This window comes from Adiantum capillus-veneris, chromosome 21, assembly GCF_014529385.1.
Source record: "Adiantum capillus-veneris isolate H3 chromosome 21, ASM1452938v2, whole genome shotgun sequence".
Classification (NCBI taxonomy): domain Eukaryota; kingdom Viridiplantae; phylum Streptophyta; class Polypodiopsida; order Polypodiales; family Pteridaceae; genus Adiantum; species Adiantum capillus-veneris.
Genome location: NC_140951.1, coordinates 126,088,206 through 126,109,976, shown reverse-complemented (window position 1 = coordinate 126,109,976; position 21,771 = coordinate 126,088,206). Strand labels below are relative to the sequence as shown.

The 21,771-nt window shown below is 46.1% G+C and overlaps 2 protein-coding genes across 3 annotated transcripts in view; one reads left to right on the top strand and one right to left on the bottom strand.

Moving 5' to 3' along the window:
- CTC1 (conserved telomere maintenance component 1) overlaps positions 1-18,885 on the top strand; it is a 150,703-nt gene extending 131,818 nt beyond the window's left edge. Inside the window, exons 16-19 of one of the 2 annotated variants that reach the window (XM_086494196.1) lie at positions 17,147-17,445; positions 17,533-17,655; positions 17,951-18,041; positions 18,159-18,885. In XM_086494196.1, coding sequence (XP_086350322.1) covers positions 17,147-17,445; positions 17,533-17,655; positions 17,951-18,041; positions 18,159-18,214 — 569 coding nt within the window. In that variant the 3' untranslated portion in view covers positions 18,215-18,885. Of the gene's footprint in view, positions 1-17,146; positions 17,446-17,532; positions 18,042-18,158 lie in introns of both variants that reach the window. The other variant, XR_015185716.1, reaches the window with a different exon arrangement.
- LOC147431685 (uncharacterized) lies at positions 8,660-15,641 on the bottom strand. The gene is given in 3 exon segments (XM_086494516.1): positions 8,660-9,343; positions 14,470-15,561; positions 15,564-15,641. Coding segments are annotated over 3 exon segments (1,854 nt in total).
- Positions 18,886-21,771: the final 2,886 nt, after the last annotated feature.

Sequence of the window (21,771 nt, the reverse complement as noted above, 5' to 3'; positions counted from 1 at the left end):
ATTGTAGTCTTCGTCGCCGTTGTGAAGCTCCTCTCCTCAGTCGTGGAGGTCTTGATCTCCCTAGCTGCAATGCTCGGCCAATGAGAGTATGGGGGGTGTTGTGAGTATGAGCTGAGCTTTGCAATGGTGGCTGGTGGTGTGAAGAAATCAATAATCTGTCTGCGGGATTGTCTCTCTCCAGATCTCCTCAGTAAAATCTCTCTGTGTGTGTAACTCAAGTAGATACAATCCAAGAAGGGTCTAAAGCCTTCTTTGAATAGACAGTGGAAGTGACCCCCTATCTCGTATTACATTGTGCATTGACATGTAGAATGCATCTCTATCTCTGGCTTTGGATGGCATAAGCGACATATCATATCCCTGTGAATCTACCAGTCTCAATCTCAAGCTGGTGTGAAGATGTCCGTATCTGACCAATAGTACACCGTAACCCATGAGATAGATGTGTATCCATATAGCTGGGTTGAATCACAAATCCATCCCCTGTGAGTTCGAGAAGATGCTCTCTATAGAAAGCCATCTTCGTTCCCAACCTCTATGTCGGCTCTATCCATGTCCTCGTGGTGTCCAAGTAGGTGAGGTCTTGGCGAATGAGTCTAGTAATCTCCATCCATGTAAGAGAGAACGATGGTGCATCAAGGGAGTACTGGAAGCCCTTGGAACTGAACCAGCTAACACATCCTCTCTCCAATCCTCCCAAGGCAGCATACGCTTTGGTCAATCGAGTCTGTGCTACACTCTTCAAAGAAAACCTTGGCCCAATGAAGACTACCTATGCGCATTTGTGTACTCCACAGTTTCCTGACCGTGAGTGAATGTAGGGGCTAAATGTCCTGATCCATTGGGGTGTGGTGTTAAACACCATAACCTTGGTAAAACCAAGGTTTAAAGACAATCCAGCATCCTCCACAAAGCCATGTAATGCATCCAAATGTCGCTGCATAGCCTTCTGTGAGTCAAAGATCAACACAATATCATCAGCATATACCAACAATGGAATCCATGTCCTTGCCAGTTAGGCACCTCTGTCACCCTCTCTGTCAATGTAATCAAAAACCTCATCTGTATACATACAAAATAGAGTAGGAGACAATGGACAACCTTGTTTCACCCCAATAGTGGAGTGAACTTAATCAGATGTCCCCTTTGGAGTGCGTACATGTCCCACCATTAATCTGTGTAGAGCCATAATCCCCCAAGTCAACTCAATGGGCACCATGTCAAGTTTGCGTATCAATCTGGCTCTAGGCACCATGTCAAATGCTTTGCAAAAATCCACAAAGCTACAATAAATCCGTCTCCCATGTGCCCTACCCTCCTCAATGATGCTTTGAGTGCTAGAATATGGTCAAGAGTGGAGAAGCGTCTCATGAAACCAGCCTGTCCCGATGCCCGTATGCCCTCACTCTCTACCCATCCGCTCAAGTGTTGCTCAAGGTTAGATGCATATGACTGTGCCAATGTGTGTCCAATCATAATAGTACGGTAGTTTCCAGGTTCCGTAGCATCATGTGCCTTGAAGATAGACACAATAGTGGACAGTCTCCAAGTCTTAGGTAACCCTCACACATGATACGATTGAACAAAATTGCAAGAACGTGTGCGAGCATATCTCTAGCATGCATAAACTGCTGTGCTACTAGACTATCATGATCATATGCCTTCCTGGTCCTCATCCTGTCAATGGCCGTCTTTACCATCTCAGTGGTGAAGAAGGTACTTGTAGATGGGCATGGCTCAAGAGAATCTGGAAGGGTTGTCTGTCTAGGGACCATATATAAGGATGTTGCATATTGACCCCACATATCAGGGGAAGTAATCACTAGGGGAGGGAAGTGCTCATGAAAGTAACGCCATGCCTCTCCTGAGTCTCTACCCAAGAACAATTGGTATAAGTATTGCTTCATCTGAGCTAGGAACGCTCCTTTCTTCCGTCGACAAGGCGTCGGAAGGCTATCCGAGACTGTCTGTGATTGATGACTCCTAGGAGAAGATCCATCTGAACCTGTGCTCTCTTCTCTCTCTATAGTCCTCGTCATACCAACTGTCCTAAGGCATGCTCCTAGAATGGTGACTTTGATGAGGCTGAGTGTGTGGGTATGCCTCTGCTGCTACATCATGCAGTGTCTAAATCACTAAAGTGGTGATCTCCTCCACTGAGAGTCTTGGCCTAGTTGCTGTGCTTTGCTGTGCATAGACGACTAGACCTCATTTGTATGAATAGAGTCGTTCTATGGTGTAAATGTATAGCGGGTATATGTCCTCCCTCATGACACCCGAGCTGCACTGTAATGAAAGGAGATGGAAAGTGTCAAGAGAGCATGATCCACTGCTATATCCACTAGTGTGGGTCCTATTGTGAAATCTTGAATGTAGGGGTTGAAGCTCGGCTATGCCATGACATAGTCCACTGTGCTTGCCCCATTCTTGTGTGGAAAGCATGTGAAACTGGCTGCTCTAGGAAAACCCTGTAGGCCATTAAGTATGGCCAGTAGTTGCCATCTCCGTGAGATGTCTCCCATAGTTTGTCTGCTCTTTGTCTTGTGAATGTGTGTCAAGCTCCAAATCTCCTATATCTAGCTCTCTAAGCATCTCCTCTGAAGTGTCATAGAAGACTGTCCGAGCATTGAAGTCCCCTAGGAGGAGGATGTCACCATCCCCCTTGATTTTTTTGGTCCCTTCCACCTCTGCACAAATGTGAGTCAGTCTTCAACTTCATGCCAATCCACTACCCATGTGCCCAATGTGGTGACTAGGTATTCCACACGTTTCTTCGTAATTTCATGCATGATGATGTATGTGCCCACCTATTGTACATACACTCGTACCAGCTGCTGTCATCTATGAGCAAGACATCGCTTTCGCGATACTCTTGGTGTAGCTCAATGAAGCTTGCATGCAATGTCTTGAAGAGCACTGGCTTGCCACCTAGGAGTGTACCCACTTCACAGCTCTTGACCAATCCACCCACTTAAAGTAGGTCTCACCTCTTTGAAGCATGTCTGTAATGGTCGATCCAACATTGTAGAGCTGCAAATGTATTACTGCTACTTTTGTGATCCTTTGCTCCCATACTCAGATCTCGTGTCAGTCCGGCAAGCTGTCTCCCATCATCTGCCTAGGGCCGTACGAGTCTTTGAGAAGAATATAATGTTCCTATCCCGAAAGTTATCCTCAAAGGCACACCCACATTCAGCCTATAAGATCAACCATTACCATTCTAGGCTGCCATCTTCAGTATGGTCCCATAGGTCTCACACCGTCATGTAGAGTGTTGCTCTACAATCACCACTCGACTATCTTTGTACAAGGCAACCTTTTCCTTCTCCCTTTCTGCTGTAATCTGTGGCATCACCTCTCTCAAGTGAGCCAGTTGTGAGATCCATACCAAGAAAAATACATGTCTTCTTGAGGGTTGGCCTCTTCTTCAAGAACTCCTTATCCTCCAAGGAGGGGAAACATAGAATGAGTGCTCTGTCCTTTGAGGACTCTCCCGCGCCTTCACTCCTCTTGCCCACCCTTCATGCCTTTGTGTGTAAAGGCTTCTCCATCTTCATCATGGACATGAGGCTTGTGACCTCTTTCTCAACATTGTTTTCATCCTTGAGGCTGGTGACCCTCACATGAGGGCACGAACTGGCCTTCTTTGCTCTTCTTCGAGGGTCATGTTATTGATGGTAGGTGTAGAAGAAGCCTCTTTACCTTTCCCTTTCTTGGCGACCTCGATCCACTTCTCGGCCGCCTCCACTTTCTTTTGTCTCTTAATGGTGAGCTCGACCCAAGATGACTTCTTTTCCTACTCCTCTTGGATGACCTGCACTTGTTCTGTGATTGTGTTTAGCTCCTCCATCATGGAAGGCTGAAATTCCCCTTCTTCAAGTCACCCACTTTGGGTTCAAGAAGCTGACCTTGTAGATTTCGGATTATGGAATCTTGGATGACCACTTTCTCCTCGAGCAAAGTTCTACGCATGCTATCTCTTTCTTCACTCCATCTTTGAAGAATAGTGCTCCTCTCCTTCCTCCACTCTTCCACTTCATCTCTTCATCTCTCATTTCCTTCTTTATTGCCGACATCCTCTTCCTTGTTGGCATGAAGCAGGCTTTGTGGGCGGCCGACGAGGTATGTGTCTTCTTACACGTGGGGGAAGCCATTGGAACTTCTCCAATGCTTCGCATATGAGAGAGAGAGAGAGAGAGAGAGAGAGAGAGAGAGAGAGAGAGAGAGAGAGAGAGAGAGATGAAATGAAATGAAATGTTATATGAACGTCTTCAAAAGGCCAAAGTGATCTATGAGACCGGAAAGTTACAATGTGGTGGATTTGATATGAAGTCAGAGTAACAAGATGACAAAATGACAGAATGATAAATTAAAATACGATGGAATCCTAAACTGCTAGGTGTGAGCTAAGCAGCTAGCTGGGATAGCTAGATCACAAGAGATCCAGCATTTGTCGCTGGCGGATCTCATCAATCTCCTCCATGGTCAGTAGTCTGACCGGGCTCGTGCATGTCGGGCCAAAGTGATCCAAATCCTCTGATGCAGCCTCCGTTGATGCTGTGTAGTCCTCCGCAATCATGGGCGTCTGGATCTCCCCAGCTCAGTCGCTCGATTGATCAATGTGCCTCTGGTGTGAGACGACGAGCTTTGCTGTGGTAGTAACTCCTTCGGGTGTCCAGTGGCAGCTCTAAAGAAGTCTGTGATCTGTCTCTGAGAGTGGCTAGCCTCTCCTCTCATCTGGCTCTCTCTGTGTCTGCGCAGCTCGAGCAAAAAAAAACCCAGGCATCTCTGATCCTTGTACAGCATGACTCTGGAGAATGGTCCAAAGCCCTCTCTGAACAAGCAATGGAAGCGGCCTCGTATCTCGTAGGAGACGGGGCAGCGGCATGTGTAGTGCAACTCTGTCTCAGGCTCGATGTCACAAAGGGGGCATGTCCTGGCCTCTGCTGGTACTCCGCTGTATCTCCCAGTCTCGATCCGCAGCTGGTGTGAAGATGTGCGTATCTGGCCAATAGCACATCGTATCTGGTGAGACAAGTGGGTGTCCATGTATCTGGGCCTCGTCACAAAACCATCCTCCGTGAGAGAGAGAGAGAGAGAGAGAGAGAGAGAGAGAGAGAGAGAGAGAGAGAGAGAGAGAGAGAGAGAGAGAGAGAGAGAGAGAGAGAGAGAGAGAGATGATAATGATGTATTTACGTCCTCGGGGGGCCAAAATGACCCATGGGACCCAAAATCTCATATATGAGACTCCCCCCTTCCCATGTGAAGGAGGGGACGTGTCATGATTCTGTGGTGATTTTGTTTGTGAGTGTGGTGTGATGTTCTAGCACTTTGGCAAGATAGATGCCTAGTGTTACTGGAGAGGGATGTGTTCTTGAGAGAAGCTCCTCAAATGTAGTACATCCTTGAATAAGTTAGGGAAAGTCGACCCGAATGTGTGCATATGCTGGACATTCAAGGGTTACATGTGCCTCATTTTCCAATGAGTTCAAGTTGCATTGAGTGTATCTCCTCATGTTTGCATCAATATTCAGCCATCCTCCCGTTTCACTTTTGAGCATGTGTGATCTTGTCCGCATCAAGGTGATGGCCCTTCTCGCACGGTAAGACATGGGTGTCCCGATATGTATTTGGGTTTCCCCGGTCTTGTACTCTTCCCAGTATCTTGTGTTTATGTGCTTGCAATAGTATTCAAACTTGGACCTGTGCATTGCATTCTTCCATTTGCTGTGGAGAGCCTCAAGTAATTGTAGTTCAAAAATCAGCTCGTGGTCATGCTCGGTAGCTGCCTCTACATGCATGTCCACATGTGCTCCCACATTCCATTTAGAGAACCATTTCCTGATGTCCTCAACAAGGCTAGATGTGAGAAACTTGCTTTTATGGTTCTTTTTTGGCTTACATCGTACCTCTCATGCTATGTGAGGCAAACGGTTATGAGGCATCAGCTTCACCTTCAAGAGATATCTATGCATTCTTTGCAAGGCAAGCATTTCCAATGGTCTTTGTCTAGTCTCCAATAGCATCATTGAGTATGGTGTTGTGGTTTTTATCCCCATATGTCTACATAAGAACTTTTTCTGAATTTTCTCAATGTCATTCCATGTGCTGGTCGGAATACTTGGTCCCCATACCTCTACCCCATACAATAGCGTTTGGACCACAAACGCATTGAAAGCCATGGACTTTATTTCCCACCTTCTAGTGACGCTTTGTTGCACATGTTTTCAAACTCGTAATACCTTGCTTGTCCTGCTTCAATTCTTGTTTTTGCACATTGCCCCCATCTATGATTCGAGGGTATAATGATGCCCAAGTATTTAAAGCTGTCCATTGGTTGAATCTCTTGCCCATAATACATAAGGGCGGGCTGATCCTTTGATTTGTGTGTACAAATCGCCATACATTTTGTTTTCGTGACATTCACTGAGAGTCCTATGGCTTCGCAAAAAGTATGTACCGCATCCAAAAGTTTTTGCAAGAGAGACATGCTATGCGCTAAAAGAACCACATCATCAGCATAAATGAGGAGTAGCAAAGTAATGAGACCTATGTTTGGTGCATCTCCATTATCTTGCGTTGTTTGGCAGATAAAGTCCTCAAGCTCATCTATGCATAGCCCAAATAATGTTGGGGACAGAGGACATCCTTGTTTGACTCCTATTGTGCTAAAGAACTCTTTGGAGAAGCCTGTTTGTATTTTCAGTTTACATCGAACCGCATGGTATAGGTGTGCCACCGCAACCCTCAAGTGTATGGGAACCCTAATGGTCTCCATACGGGACCATAACCCATGACGAGGTACCGTATCAAACGCTTTCTTAAAGTCCACAAAACTGAAGTACATAGTTTCCCCTTTGAGTCGCGCCTCTTCCATCATAATCCGGATTGTAATCAAGTGATCTATAATACTATGTTTTGCTCTAAAACCTGCTTGACCGAGAGCCCTCTTTCCACTATTTTCAGCCCATGTGCTAGTATTGTTTTCTATTAGGCTCCCAAAAAGTTTTGCCATGCAAGAGCCCACCATGATGGTGCGGTAATTCGTGAGTAGCTTACGGTCTCCGCCTTTAAACAAAGCTTTGACCCAATTCTCTTGCCAATCTTCAGGCATGCCTTGGTGGATAGCTTGATTCATCATGCAGTGTATCCATTTCTTGGCTTCATTGCCCGACCATTTCAGCATTTCAGAGTTGAAGTGCAAAATGTCAGAGGCTTTCCCAGTGGCTAGTTTTTTCAAACCTCTCAAAGCCGCTGCAAAAGTTATAGGTTCCTTAGTGTCAACCTGAATTTCAGTATTCATCATTATTTGAGCATCGGTGGGAGCATAGAGTGTTTGTGCATATACATACATTTCGTCCATGCTGAAATTTCCCATTATATCCTCCTTTTTTCCTTTCATGTTGCGCCATGGTTTCTTGGGCTCTTTCTTAAATCTGATCACCTCTTGCTCCTCCTTCAAAAGTTCATGCATCCTTCTCTTTTTCCTTTTCAGCATCCTGTATTCCTTGGCTGCACTTTCCCACTCCTTCATGGACTTATTGAAGCACTTTAACTTGCGTTTGGCTGCTTTACATTCTGCATCAAACCAGGGGTTATGAGGGAGACCTTTCACTTGTTGGTGATTTCTTTTAGATCGTCCCATAGTGACCTCTGCAGCCTCTTCTATTGCTTGACGAAAGGTAGCCCAATTTTCTGAAATGTTTTGAGACATGCATTGTCTACTCAATAGGCTGTCCAGAAAAGTGGCATAATCGAATTTCTTTGTGGCTTGCATTCGATATGCCCCACTTGTCGCCTTTTGGATGCGTTGTGTAGGCATGTGTGGGAGGTCTAGACATACATGAATTGGAGTATGGTCCGAGTTCGGTGACCGAGCCCCAATTTTAAAGTGTCCAATTAAATCCAATGCATTGTGGCTAACTAACGCATAGTCATTAGTGCTTCTTCCATGGTTTGATGTATAGCATGTGTATGTTCCGGAGCTTGCAAATTTCTTGGTGCCATTCATGACTACAAGTTGCATAGAATTCATCATGGATATCAAAGCCGAGCCTTGTTCATTCATGAGGTGATCGCATGAGCATCTATCCCATATTGCATCTAATACAAGATCGCCATCTTTGTCGGCGGGATGGATTGAGTAGTCAACCAATTGAACCTGTATGTTGGCTATGCGAGCATTAAGATCCCCGAGTATCATCACTGCCCCGTGTGGTGTGTAGGTTGCAATATCTGTATATAGGTCGGCAAAAGGGTCATTCTTGGAGAGATTATGCAAATCAGAGAACGGGGATTCCCAATGTGGGATGTAGCATCCCGCAATGAGCATCGATCTCCCAGATGTACAAATCTCAGCCCATATGTATCGTTTGTGTTCATCTATCTTGCATATCTTAACCTGATTTTTCATTTCCTCCTTGTACATTATAGCAACACCCCCTTGCCCGCGCATCTTAGTACCAGGCCACCAAACCGAGTGTGTAATATATCTTGGAATACTTGGCAGTCTGCATGTGTCCTGTTTCCACGTTTCAAGTAGAAAAAGTATGTCTGCTTGTGGTAGAACCTCTGTCAATCCTTCCCCTTTGTTCCAAGGGAAACCTCGGCAATTCCAACTTGTGACGTGTATGTTCGTGGTCCCATGGGTTTCCTCCTGTCATGCTTTTGGTGGTGTTGCCCCTGTGGGGGTGGTGTTCTTTTTCATTCGTTCTTCATATGCGTGTCTTCTTTCCTTTTGTTTCGCGGGTGTCTTGTCTTCAGTGATGTAAATTGGGCTGTCCCTTAGATAAATGCGAGCATTTTCGAGTATGATGGCTCTTTTACGTGCATCCAACATTGTGCATACAATTGCGCGATTTTTCTCAGGCCTCTGCTTACCCACACGGTGTGCCCCATACACCACTACATCATGCATGCCAAATGTGTTTGCAAGGAGGTCCGTGACCTCCGCATTCAACATGAGTACTTTCTCATTGTCAGATTCGGGTATGCCTCGGATCACAATATTCATAGTGCGTTTCTCTCGCTCACTATACTCTGTGTCATCTACATTTGCATACGTCTCATGTGTCTGCGGAGTGGCATTTGGAGTACTTCTTACTACATGTGCCCAGGAGGTCGTATTTCTTGTTGCATTATCACTGATGTGTGCAAGCTTCTCGTCGTGTGTAGCCAGAGCGTCTTGCACATTGGAGACCTGTTTGTTTAATGCATCTTGCAGGGCCTGAATTTTCTCATCTTGATGTTGCAAATTCAGATTCTGTATTTGGATTGTGTGCTTCAATTCCTGGTTCTTTAGTGCAAGATTTTTGATGTCTTCACCCTGCTTCATCACCATTTCCTGTAAGGATGAAAGAAAGCCCCAAATATCTTGCATCGAGCATAGCACCGATTTCTCGGTTCTTGCACGTGTGTCTTTACCTGTCCCTGTATTTGTACCTGTACCTGTATCCATCTTGGATGGGGGTGTTTGTTTATCCTTTGCATTTGGCATGTTTCTTGTCGGTGACGATCGCAGGGAGAAACCACTTCTTGAAACCCGCAGGTTGACTCATATGGGGTCCACCCTTGCTGCAGTGTTGCGCACAGGTGTCCATGGCAGTTCTGCGCAGTGTAACAGGGTTGGCGGGGGCAATGGCGGCAGGTGTGCTCCACAGCAATGCTGCGCAGGGGTGTTGGGCTGTCGAGGACTGTGGCGGGAGCAGTGGCGAGCAGCTGGCAGCTCATGAGGTCCCGCGCGAGCAGCAGACTGTCATGGCCTGCTGGTGTGCAGGGCCACGTGTAGGCAGGGCTGCGCTGCGCAGGCAGAGAGAGAGTGCAGCAGATGATGCGCACAGAGAGAGAGAGAGAGAGAGAGAGAGAGAGAGAGAGAGAGAGAGAGAGAGAGAGAGAGAGAGAGAGAGAGAGAGAGAGAGAGAGAGAGAGAGAGAGAGAGAGAGAGAGAGAGAGAGAGAGAGAGAGAGAGAGAGAGAGAGAGAGAGAGAGAGAGAGAGAGAGAGAGAGAGAGAGAGAGAGAGAGAGAGAGAGAGAGAGAGAGAGAGAGAGAGAGAGAGATGAAATGAAATGTTATATTAACGTCTTTAAAAATGCAAGAGTGACCTATGAGACCAAATTGATACAAAAGTGGTGAATCTTTTACAATGTGTGAAAGTGTGAAAATAAATGGGAAAAACTAAATACAAAGTATTAGATAGACTTCTTAGGAGCATTCTGGGTGTCTGGCTAGAATGCTTCTAATTCTTTGTTGTAGTCTCCTCCGGTGAAGTGTGCTTCTGCATCTTGGTCGTGGTCGTCTGGATTTCCTAAGCTCAATCGCCCTGTCAATGAGGGTGCCTTTGGTATGAATGTGGGTACTCCTTTGTGCTCGCTGCTGGCCTCTTGCTTCTCCTTCCATTCCTGCTTCTCTCGATCCGAAGAAATCTGTGATCTGCCTCTGAGGCTGTAGTGCTCTTTGTCTTCTCATTAGATTATCCCTGTGCCGATGTAGTTCCAATAGGTACAGGCCTAAGCACCTTTGATCTTGGTATTGCATGACTCTATCTAGAGGTCCAAAGCCTTCCTTCTTTGAATAGGCAATGGAAACGCCCACGTATCTCATAGTATACGGTGCAATGGCATATGTAGTGTAATTCTGGCTCCGGCTCCATTCTGCATAACTTGCAAATTCTGCTCTCAGGTGGGATTCCCCTAAATCTGCCAAATTCAATTTCCAGCTAGTGTGAGGATGTATGAATTTGACCAATAGCACATCTCAAACCATGAGACAGGTCGGTATCCATGTAGCTCGGGCGAATCACAAAACCATGTTCAGATAGCTGTAAGAAGTTTTGTTTGTAGTCGGCCATCTTCGTGCCCAATTCTTGTGTAGGGTCTACCCATGTCCTCTTAGTGTCTAACTGTATAAGATCCTGGCGGATGATTTTATTAATCTCCGTTCGTGTGATTGCCAGTGATGGAGCCTCAAGAGAGTATTGGAAGGGGGGTAATCTTTCCATACTGAACCCGTGTCTCTGAAACCACGAGGACAGTTGCGCATACCAGCATGATGTATCTCCTTTCATTGCTAATTGTCGAGAGGATTCGAGGGCCAATCTAGTATATCGGCAATTATTTGTATCCCATAAACCATGTATAAAGGACACTGATCTCGTAAGAGCTTCAATTTCTGTCGGAGGGGCAGCTAGTTCCGCTCGGGTAATCGCGTGTGGTACGGAGGCCTTGGCTCTAATCATTCGGGAAATCATAGATACTAAAGGTCTCTCCATTGACTTCCAATTATCCTGATCCACAGATGGTCCCCAAATCTGGACCCCATAAAGCATAGCCGAAGCCACCACAGTATCAAAGAGCAGAGTTTTGTTCGTGGTTCCTGAAACTGCACTTGTGAACACATCCTCTCCAACCCTCCCAAGGCCGCAGAGGCTCTGGACAATCTAGCATCCGCTGCTTTCTTAAGAGTAAACTTCGGACCTGTAAATACCACACCAAGGTATGTGTATGCATCTGTGTACGCTACTGTATCCTGGCCATATGCAAATGTAGGTGCCGATCTCCTAACCCACTGCGGTGTGGTGTTAAAAACCATAACTTTGGTTTTATCCAAATTTACCGACAGTCCGCTGTCGTTCGCGAATTTATGTAATGCATCTAACTGCCTCTGCATTCCATCTGGTGATTCTGCTATCAATACAATATCATCTGCATATAACATTAAAGGGATCCATGACCCTGCAAGTTGAGCAGCTCTGTCACCCTCTCTATCAATGTAATCTGATACCTCATCTATATACATACCAAATAAAGTAGGGGACAATGGGCATCCCTTCTTTACTCCAACGGTGGAATGAACAATGTCGGAATCCCCTTCTGGAGTATGTACATAACCAGTTACTGACCCGTATAAGGCCATGATCCCCCAGATAATCTCTTTGGGGACCCCTAACTCTTGCATTTTGCGCATTAACGTCTTCAAAAGGCCAAAATGACCTATGAGACCAGAAAGTTACAATGCGGTGTATCTGCTACAAAGTGAGATTAACAAAATAAATTAAACTAGGATAACAAATATAAATACTGCGGGATCCTAAACTAAGCAGTACAATATGAAGACAATCTGGGAGGGGAGTAGAGATCCATCTTCATCTGTACTCTGGACGACGAAAGAGTATGGCTTGAATCCTTTGCCATAGCCTCCTTCGAAATTGTGTAGCTCCTCTCCTCCCTCGGGGTCGTCTAGATCTCCCTAGCTCCAATGCTCGGTCTATGAGAATGCCAGTAGTGCGGGTAGACCTCTCCATCGTCGCTGGTTGCTCCTCTGTCTGCTCTTCTGCGTGTACAGTATCTAGTGTAAAGAAATTTGTGATCTGTCTCTGGGGATGTCTCTCTTCACCTCTCCTCAGTAAGGTTTCTCTATGCTTGTGTAACTCATGTAGATAAAGCCCAAGACATCTTTGATCCTCATAACTGAGGACCCTAGATAGAGGCCCAAAACCTTCTCTGAATAGACACTGAAAACGAACCTCGTATCTCATAGTACACTGTGCAATGACATATGTAATGTACTTTTGTCTCTGGCTCTAGATGGCATAAGCGGCATATTCTGTTATTTGCTGGTGTCCCTCTGAATCTGCCCGTCTCAATCTCGAGCTGATGTGAGGACGTGCGTATATGGCCAATGGCACAACGCAAACCATGCGAAAGATGGGTGTCCATATAGCTAGGTCGAATTACAAACCCATCCCCCTTGAGGTGGAGAAGATGCTCTCTATAGAAAGCCATCTTTGTGCCCAACTCCTGTAACGGCTCTATCCATGTCCTCCTCGTGTCCAGCTGGATCAAATCTTGACGGATGAGTCTAGTAATCTCTACCCGTGTCAGAGACCTCAAGCGTGCCTGAAGAGAGTACTGAAAAGGAGGCAACCTATCCATGGTGAAACCATGTGTCTGAAACCATGATGTCATCTGAGCATACCAGCATGATGTATCCCCGTTAAGAGCTAATTGTCTGGAGGACTCTAGAGCCACCCTGGCATATCTGTCTCTTGTAGAATCCCAGAGACTGTGTACAAAGGAGACTGATCTTGTGAGCGCCTCAATCTCCATAGGGGGGGCAGCTAATTCCGCTCGAATGATATCATGCGGTACAAAAACCTTGGCTCTAATCAGCCGAGAGATCATAGATACCAGGGGCTTCTCCATACGCCTCCACCCATCCTGGCCTATAGAGGGTCCCCAAACCTGCACCCCATATAATGTAGTAGAGGCAACCAAAGTATCAAAGAGCCATAACTTTGTCCTAGGTTCCTGGAACTGAACCTGTGAACACATCCTCTCCATTCCTCCCAGAGCCGCACCAGCTCTAGTTAGTCTAGTCTCTACTGCTCTTCTCAAGGAAAATCTCGGCCCAGTAAAGACTACCCCGAGGTAAGTGTATGCATCTGTATACTCCACAATCTCCTGACCATATTTGAAAGTGGGTACTGATCTCCTGACCCATTGTGGTGTGGTGTTAAACACCATAACCTTGGTTTTACCTAGGTTTACACACAATCCACTATCCTCTGCAAAATTGCGTAGTGCATCCAACTGTCGTTGCATACCTTCTGGTGAGTCAGATATCAGCACAATATCATCAGCATATAGCAACAATGGGATCCACGTCCCTGCCAGCTGTGCACCTCTGTCACCCTCTCTATCGATGTAATCAGACACCTCATCAACATACATACCAAATAGAGTAGGAGACAATGGGCAGCCCTGTTTCACTCCAATGGTAGAGTGAACTAAATCAGATACCCCTTCCGGAGTGCGTACCCGTCCCATCACTGATCTATAGAAAGCCATGATCCCCCAAATCACCTCTATGGGCACCCCCATCTCTTGTAGTTTGCGTATCAATCGAGCTCTTGGTACCATGTCAAATGTTTTACGAAAGTCCACAAAGCTACAATATATTCGTCTCCCATGTGCTCTACCCTCGTCAATGATGGCCCTGAGTGTCAGGATATGATCAAGAGTGGAGAAACCCCTCCTGAAGCCGGCTTGACCCTTTGCTCGTACCCCCTCGCCCTCTGCCGAATTACTCAAGCGTTGCTCCAGGATGGATGCATACAACTGTGCCAATGTGTGTCCAACCATGATAGTGCGGTAGTTTCGAGGCTCTGTAGGGTCACCAGCCTTGAAGATGGGCACAATATTAGACAATCTCCAAGTCTCAGGTAATCCCTCACACATGGCACGATTGAACAACACTGCGAGAACCTCCATCAGCATATCCTTGGCATGTATAAAGTGCTCGTATACTAGACCGTCATGATCATATGCCTTTCCGGTCTTCATTCTGTCGATGGCCCTTTGTACCATCTCAGGTGTAAAGAAAGTGCTCGTAGCTGGGCAAGGCTTGGTAGGGTCTGGAAGGGGTGCCTGTCCAGGAACCGTATATAATGATGTCGCATATTGGCCCCACACCTCAGGTGAAGTAATCACTGGGGGAGGGGAGTGCTCATGGAATAGATGCCATGCCTCTCCTGAGTCCCTACTCAAGAACATCTGATACAAGTCTTGCTCCATTTGGGCTAGGTAAGCTCGCTTTTTCCATCGCACAAGGCGTTGGAAAGCAATCCGAGACTGTCTGTAAGTGATGACTCCTAAAAGAAGATCCCTCTGAAGCTGGTCTCTCATCTCTCTGCACTCTTCGTCATACCAACTATTCTGGGGCATGCTCCCAGAATGTCGTCTCTTGCCCGGCTGAGTGTGTGGGTATGCCACTGATGCAGCCCCATGCAATGTCTCAGTCAGTAGCGTGGTGCACTCCTCCACTAAGAGGCCTGTACCATTTGTGCCAGCTGTGCCTTCTAATAGACCGTCCCAGATCTCCTCTGAATAAACGAAATCAGTCTCTGGAGTAAATGTATAGCGGGTGTGTGACCTGCCTCCTGATGTCTGGGTTGTACTATAGTGAAATTTAACGGATAGTGTCAAGAGAGCATGGTCTACTGCTATGCCCACTGGCCTGGCTCCCACTGTGAAATCTTGTATGCAGGGGATAAAGCTCGGTTGTGTCATAACATAATCCACTGTACTGGCCCCATGTCTATGTGGGAAGCATGTGAAACCGGCTGATCGAGGAAATCGCTGTAAGCCATTAAGTATGGCTAATCCATGTGTAGTCGTCATTTCCATGAGGTATCTCCCATACTCTGTTTGCTCTCTGTCATCTGAGCATCTGTCAAGCCCCAACTCACCCACATTCAGCTCTCTAAGCATCTCATCTGAAGTGTCGTAGAAGACTGTCTGCGAGTTGCTCGTTCGGGCATTGAAGTCCCCTAGGAGAATGATATCACCATCCCTAGAAAACTCCCAAATGTCATCATCTAGGATAGAGAAAGGCGCCTGCCCTCTGGATGCGGCATACATTGATGTACTAGGAGGAAAGTAACATATGGCAATATATAGGAATGGACCTGTGTCAGGTCTCAGTCTCATCCACATATAGCTAGCATGATCATCTCGTCGTACAATATGCAGTAATGGTTGTAGTTACTCTCTGAATAGCACTGCTACTCCTCCTGAGCCTCTACTCCCGTGCTTAGATCTCGCATTTGTCCTGTGAGTTGTTTCCCATCTGTATCCCACCACATGAGGCATTACCTGTCCAGGGGCTTGATGAGTCTCTGAGAAGAACACAATATCCTTGTCTTTGAAACTCTCCTCAAATGCGCCCACGTCCAACCTCATAGACCCATTACAGTTCCAAGTAGCCATCTTTAATGTGGTCCCATAGGTCTCTCACCGTTATGCAATAGGCCGCTCTAAAATCATCACCCGTCCATCTCTGTAGAAGGCTATCTTTCCCTTCTCCCGTGCCGCTGTAATCTCTTGCATTACCTCTCTCATATGTGCGAGCTGTGAGAGAGTCAGGGTCATCACCGAGGAAAGGAGTCCTCTTCTTGAAGAATTCTTTCTTCTCTTCCAACGAGGGGAAGCGTAGTATGAGAGCTCTCCCCTTTGAAGACTCTCTCGTGGCATCACTTTTCTTACCTACCCTCCATGCCTTTGTGTGCAAAGGCTTTTCCATCCCCATCATGGATGTAAGGCTTGTGACCTCTTTCTCCACATTGTTTATGTCCTTGAGACCGGTCACTCTCACATGCAGTGCTCGTATTCGCCTTCTTTGTTCCTCTTCGAGAGTCATGTTGATATAAGCGTCGGTGTACAAGGAGTTTCTTGACCTTTCCCTTTCTTGGCGACCTCAATCCATTTTTCAGCCTCGTCCACCTTTTTCTGTGTCCTTGTTATCATCTCTGCCCATGAAGATGTCTTTGCCACACTCGGTTTCTCTTTCTCTGTGATCATCTTTACCTGTTCCTTAATTTCCTTGATTTCATCTATTACCGAGGGTTGAAATTCGCCTTCCTCTAGTCCATTGCTTACTCTATCAGCAAGCTCCTGTTTAAGGGCCGAGACTTCTTTTTTGAGTACCCGTATCTCGGCATTTGTGCTCTCCTGTTTGAGGGCTGAGACTTCTTCTTTGAGTGTCTGTATTTCTGCGTTAAGGCTCTGTTTCTCCTTCTTCCACTGTGCGCCCTCATTGAAGACCATCTGAAGGAGGTTGGCCTTCTCCTTCCACCATCCTTCCATCTCTGTTTTCCACTCCTTCATTTCCCTCTCCATCTGCGCCATCCGCTTATTCATGAGCACGAAGGTTGCCTTTGCTCGCGGCTTGCAAATAGGTGAGACATTGGCGGCTTCCGTGTCCCGTGCAGGGTCTTCTTCAAGTGGATCCATTACGGTGAGGCCCAAAGAATCAGAGAGAGAGAGAGAGAGAGGTGCGATAGATAGGTTGAGGAGAGGGGCCGAGGGGGGGGATAGACGGGGGGGGGGGGGGGGGGGGGGGGGGGGGGGGGGTGTGTGCAGCGCGATAGAGTAGAGAGGGAGCGGGGCGGGCAGCGTGAGAGAGAGAGGGAGCGAGGGGCAGGGGGTGCGGGAGAGCGCGCGAGAAAGAGAGGGTGCGGGAGCAGTAGGGGGAAGCACGAGGGGCAGGGGCAGAGAGAGAGAGAGAGAGAGAGAGAGAGAGAGAGAGAGAGAGAGAGAGAGAGAGAGAGAGAGAGAGAGAGAGAGAGCGAGCTTGAGAGCTTTACTGTAGATGATGGTTCGGGGTTGGCAAAGTGCTCAGCACAAGGTGAAGCAGCAGCAAGCTTGTTAAAAATGCCTGGGCTAAACTCGGGACAAAATGGGAGGACATCTAAGAATACATGTTTAATCAGTCGATTGAATGCCATAGTGACAAAATATAAGAAAGTGCTATATTGCAGTATGGATTCTCAACAGGATACATTAAGTAACACCTTCATGGTTCACGGGGCAGAGGGTGAAACTTTGGATTTTGCAGAAAGGAAGTTTATGCATGCCGTCGTCATAGGGGCTTGCCATGCAGGCTTATTGGTAAGGCTGAACTCTATCCTCTTATTGAATACTCGTGTTTGATGCTGGATAAGGGAAGAGGTGTGAAATTTGTTTTGGATGTTGAAGGATATTGTAGCTGAACTCCCAACTCATGAGAATGAGAGCAGTAAGGTATGGGAAGACCAGGGAAAAGACATGCAAAACACCAAGGAAGCTTCAGAGTTATTTATAGTGGCGAAGAAGGTTGGGGTAATCGGATATGAAACACACTTGAATGTCATCTGCAAGGACCTCGAAAACAGTCTGGCGAAGCGTAAACTATAATTGTTCCTCAGTTGCAAGCACATGGAGTGCATTACTCCTGTTCAGAGTTTCAATTGAAATTGGGGCTCTCTTTCTTTAGCATGGACAACGATTTCCAGCCTTGCAGCGAATTCATTGCCATCTGTTTTCCCCCCCCCTAACTGGCTTTGCTAGCGGAGCTTCACCAAGCTCAAGAGTTTAATGGAGTCGATATAGCTTTTGCAACACTGCATGCTTGCAGTCTGAAGCGTTTTCCTCTGTAAGTTTCTGGAGCGAAATCAAGCAAATTGCTGAGCTTCACGAAGGTCAACAGTTGCGTGGCGCCGATACAGGTTTGTGCATTTCTGCAGTCCCAAGTGAATTTCACCGGATGTCTTTGATGGAAGAAAGTTAATGTTATTTGACCTTTTTTGGCATTTCAATCACTTCAAAACCAATTGAATGCTCAGACTCCACAAGAACAGAAGCAAAACTGGTTGCACATTCAAGCAAAAGATGTACTTGAAAGTAAGCTTTGGCCCAGTCTCACAGAAAGTAAGCTTTGGATGAAAGCCAAGTTCGCAGAGCTTTGTTGCAACTCAGTGTGTAACCTCACATCCTGTTGTTGGAGCGACAAATCGACAGTTGTTTGTAGGCTTCAAGACCCAGATACTACTATGAGTCAGAATGGAGTTCCTATGATCAACAATTATTGACTACCTTTTTTTTGTGCTGGGCCTCTTTAGATGCTAATTTTGTGAGGCACTTTCCAAGCTAGTTGGGAAAGGGAGTCACCTTGGTATAATGCTGCTGGGTTGCTGCCATCTGCTACTTGATGTTGACGCACTGAGGAGCACCCTTCAAGCTTGGATGGGGAGAAGGATAACCATGAGAGCAGCACTAGTACTTGTTTCTATCATTGTAATTAAACTCAACATTAGCACATGCAAACTTCCGATCTCAGATGCTTCTAAAAGGTGCCATAACCATCCATGTATAAATCAGAGCATCCACAATACTGCACAGGTAGACTCTTAAGTGGCATCAATGTGAAAGGAAAGTTTTCTTCTACATTTCATTAACTTAGTTTGCTCTAATAGTCTTCAAACATTGAAAGAACCTTTTGGATTCTAAGAGCATAGTATAACATGCATTATGGTTGTGCTGAGAAATTGATAATTTTTCATTCCTCTTTCACTTGAGACTAGTTTAATCTCAAATTTATTCATGTTGTGATTTGTGAGATCAGTGTTTACATTCAAATGTAAGGCTTTACAAGTTCCTTTTCTGATCCTCTTTTTGGTAAACCTCTCAACCTCCCAAATTGTATTTAACATGTTCAGAACTTTCAAAACATCTTTTTTTTTTTCTCTGTGAAAAGAGGAAACATTGATCCTTGTCTGAAAATGTATGGCAAAGCTAGTATTCTCTTGAGAACCGAATTGGTCAATATTAACCTAGAATGGAAAGCTGATTTGGCCCAAAGCATTGTATTTCTTGTGTCAATAATGACTTGACCCTCCTATCATCTGTAGATGTGTAACTATGGTGATGAAGGTAATGCAGGATTACTGCATATGTATGTTTGGTCAAACGTCATATGGCACATAATTTTTGTTTTCTGATGGGACTGACTTGGTGGTACAGAGGTGGAAAAGGGTGCTTCAGTTTGTCCTCAAGTGATCATTTTCCAGCCTTTCCCTTCAGTGCTTTGATATAAAGGTGATCTCTTTGACTATGGTTGTGACTAGCTTAAAGAGAGGACTTGTCCTTGTCGATTTGCTGAACAGGTCGTTGCTCTTGTCTTTACCGACTTTGCCGTTTTTGATATTATTGTTTCTGTTGGATTTTGCCCTAACAAGGTGCCTCAAGGAATGACAATGGAGGCATTGGTTGGATTGGATATAGCGTCTAGAAACTCCGCGGAAGAAAGAAATGCCACACACAGATGGAGAAGGCTCCTTTGTGATGGCACAAAGCTTTGGCGAGAAAGGAAAAACGGCCGTTTTCGGCTGAGAATCAGAGAGAACGTGTGCGTTGGTCTCTCATTCTGCAGGATGGGGATTCAATCCCTGCTGGCAGTGGCGGCTCTAATTTCCCCTTTCCTCCACTCGCACACAGCTCTAATCACGACCAGGCAGGAGTTTTCTTCAGGCTTGTTTAAAGGGGATGAACCAGAAAAAGCTTTATATTTGCCATTTCTGCACAGTTTTTCGCAAGGATTAGCACGTGAGAGCTGAAGCAAAGCTTCATGTACGGGAAAAATCTGGCCGTGAAACGACGCGTCTGCAGCCGCACGTTTTACAAATTTACCGATGACGAACCAACCAAGGGGAGGCGTTTCCCTCGTCACTATATCACACGGGCATGCTCAAATGGGATCAATGGTGGAGGAGGAAAACGCTGCTCAAATGGGATCAATGGTGGAGGAGGAAAATGCGGAGCGTGTCAATCGTGGTACGTCAGATTCGACAGTTGTCCCGAATTTACTAGTTTGGCTGAACTTACGAATTTGCCTTGAATTTACGAATTTGCCTTGAATTTACTAATCGACCCACATTTACAATGACATACTCGAATCTCCTATATTTCAACGAACGCATGCGAACGTAGTGGTTAGTGCAAATGGCTTACAGTGGGGAGGTCGTAGGTTCAACACATGGGGTGCGGGTTGCACCAAATTTACAAGCCTACCCGAATTTACCAAATGTTCCGAATTTACAAATGTGCATCTAACGATCCGAATCAACTCAACCGTAGATCCCATTTGAAGTCGCCGGGCGAGAGAGTGTGGAGGGAGGCATTTGACTAAGTGGCACGAGCATGAGGAGGTGGGATCTATGGTGGGGGGATTGTGGGCTGTAGATCTGGGTGCGGATACTCTAGATTACTTTTTTTGTAATCTAGAGTATCCTAGATTACTTTTACCTGCGTCTCGAAGTAATTTAGGTACGCCATTTTGTGGGCATGGGGTTTGAACCCGTGACCTCACCCATGGGAGGCACATGTCCTAACCACTTCGCCTTGCGCGCGTTTATGAAGCATGGGAGCCATAATTTACTTAAAACACGTGTGCAAGACGGCAATCCCTGAAAGTTATCTAAGGTACCCTAGATTACTTTCGGCGCCGTCGCCTAGATATACGGCCCACAATTCCCCCACCGTAGATCTCAATCCCCCCCCCCCCCCCGCCGTGCCACTTAGTCTCGAGCGTAGTAGGCCGCGTAGCAGGCCTACCTTTTTCGTCGTGCTAGTGAAAATAGTAGCAGGGTTTTTGCGTAGAATCTAGATTCTCTAAAGAGTAAAGCTCTTCACCCACTCACACGAGGTGTAGACTCAGCTCCAAAGGTTGGATAGCAGTCGTGGGTCTGCACAAAGAGATCCGTCACTACAAGCCGCTGTTGTAAGTAGGGAATATCCACTATATAACATCTAACTATAATAATGTAGAGAAGAAAGTGCCACGTGGTTGATGGAGGGATGATCCAAACATTGTAATTTTTTAGGGATGATTACTGAACTGTCGTTGATGTGAGAAAGCGTTTTCTCGACATGTGATTGAGGAAGCAAGGATCAAGGAAATCTCTCTCTCTCTCTCTCTCTCTCTCTCTCTCTCTCACAAGGAGATCTATGCCTACAGACCGGTGTGTCGAAAGTAGAGAATATCCCTATGGTATTGCAGCTAGCCCCTCAATCCCAACCCTCATCATCTCAATAGTGCGTGTTCTCTCCATGGAGCTTTGCTACCATGTCTGTCAAAAAAACATAATATCTACTTTCTCAAACAATTCTCATATTAAACTGATCATTGGAAAGCAATGGTTGGATATTGGAAAGGTTGCTAGATCGGTCTCAACAGGGGATCGAAAAGAGGGGAATTGGAGGTCTAGATGGGGATGGTCTGCTAAAGAGCAAAGTACATCAATGGGTTTAAAAGACCTCTAGGTTTAACTCCATTAAGACTTCCATAGGGCAAAGTTCCAAATTTTTACTCAAAGTGCTAGGCCATGGGAACTCCTCTTAGTGACTAAAGTATTGAATGCTAAAGTCAACAAAGTGGCTACAACAAGAAGAGGAGAGTGG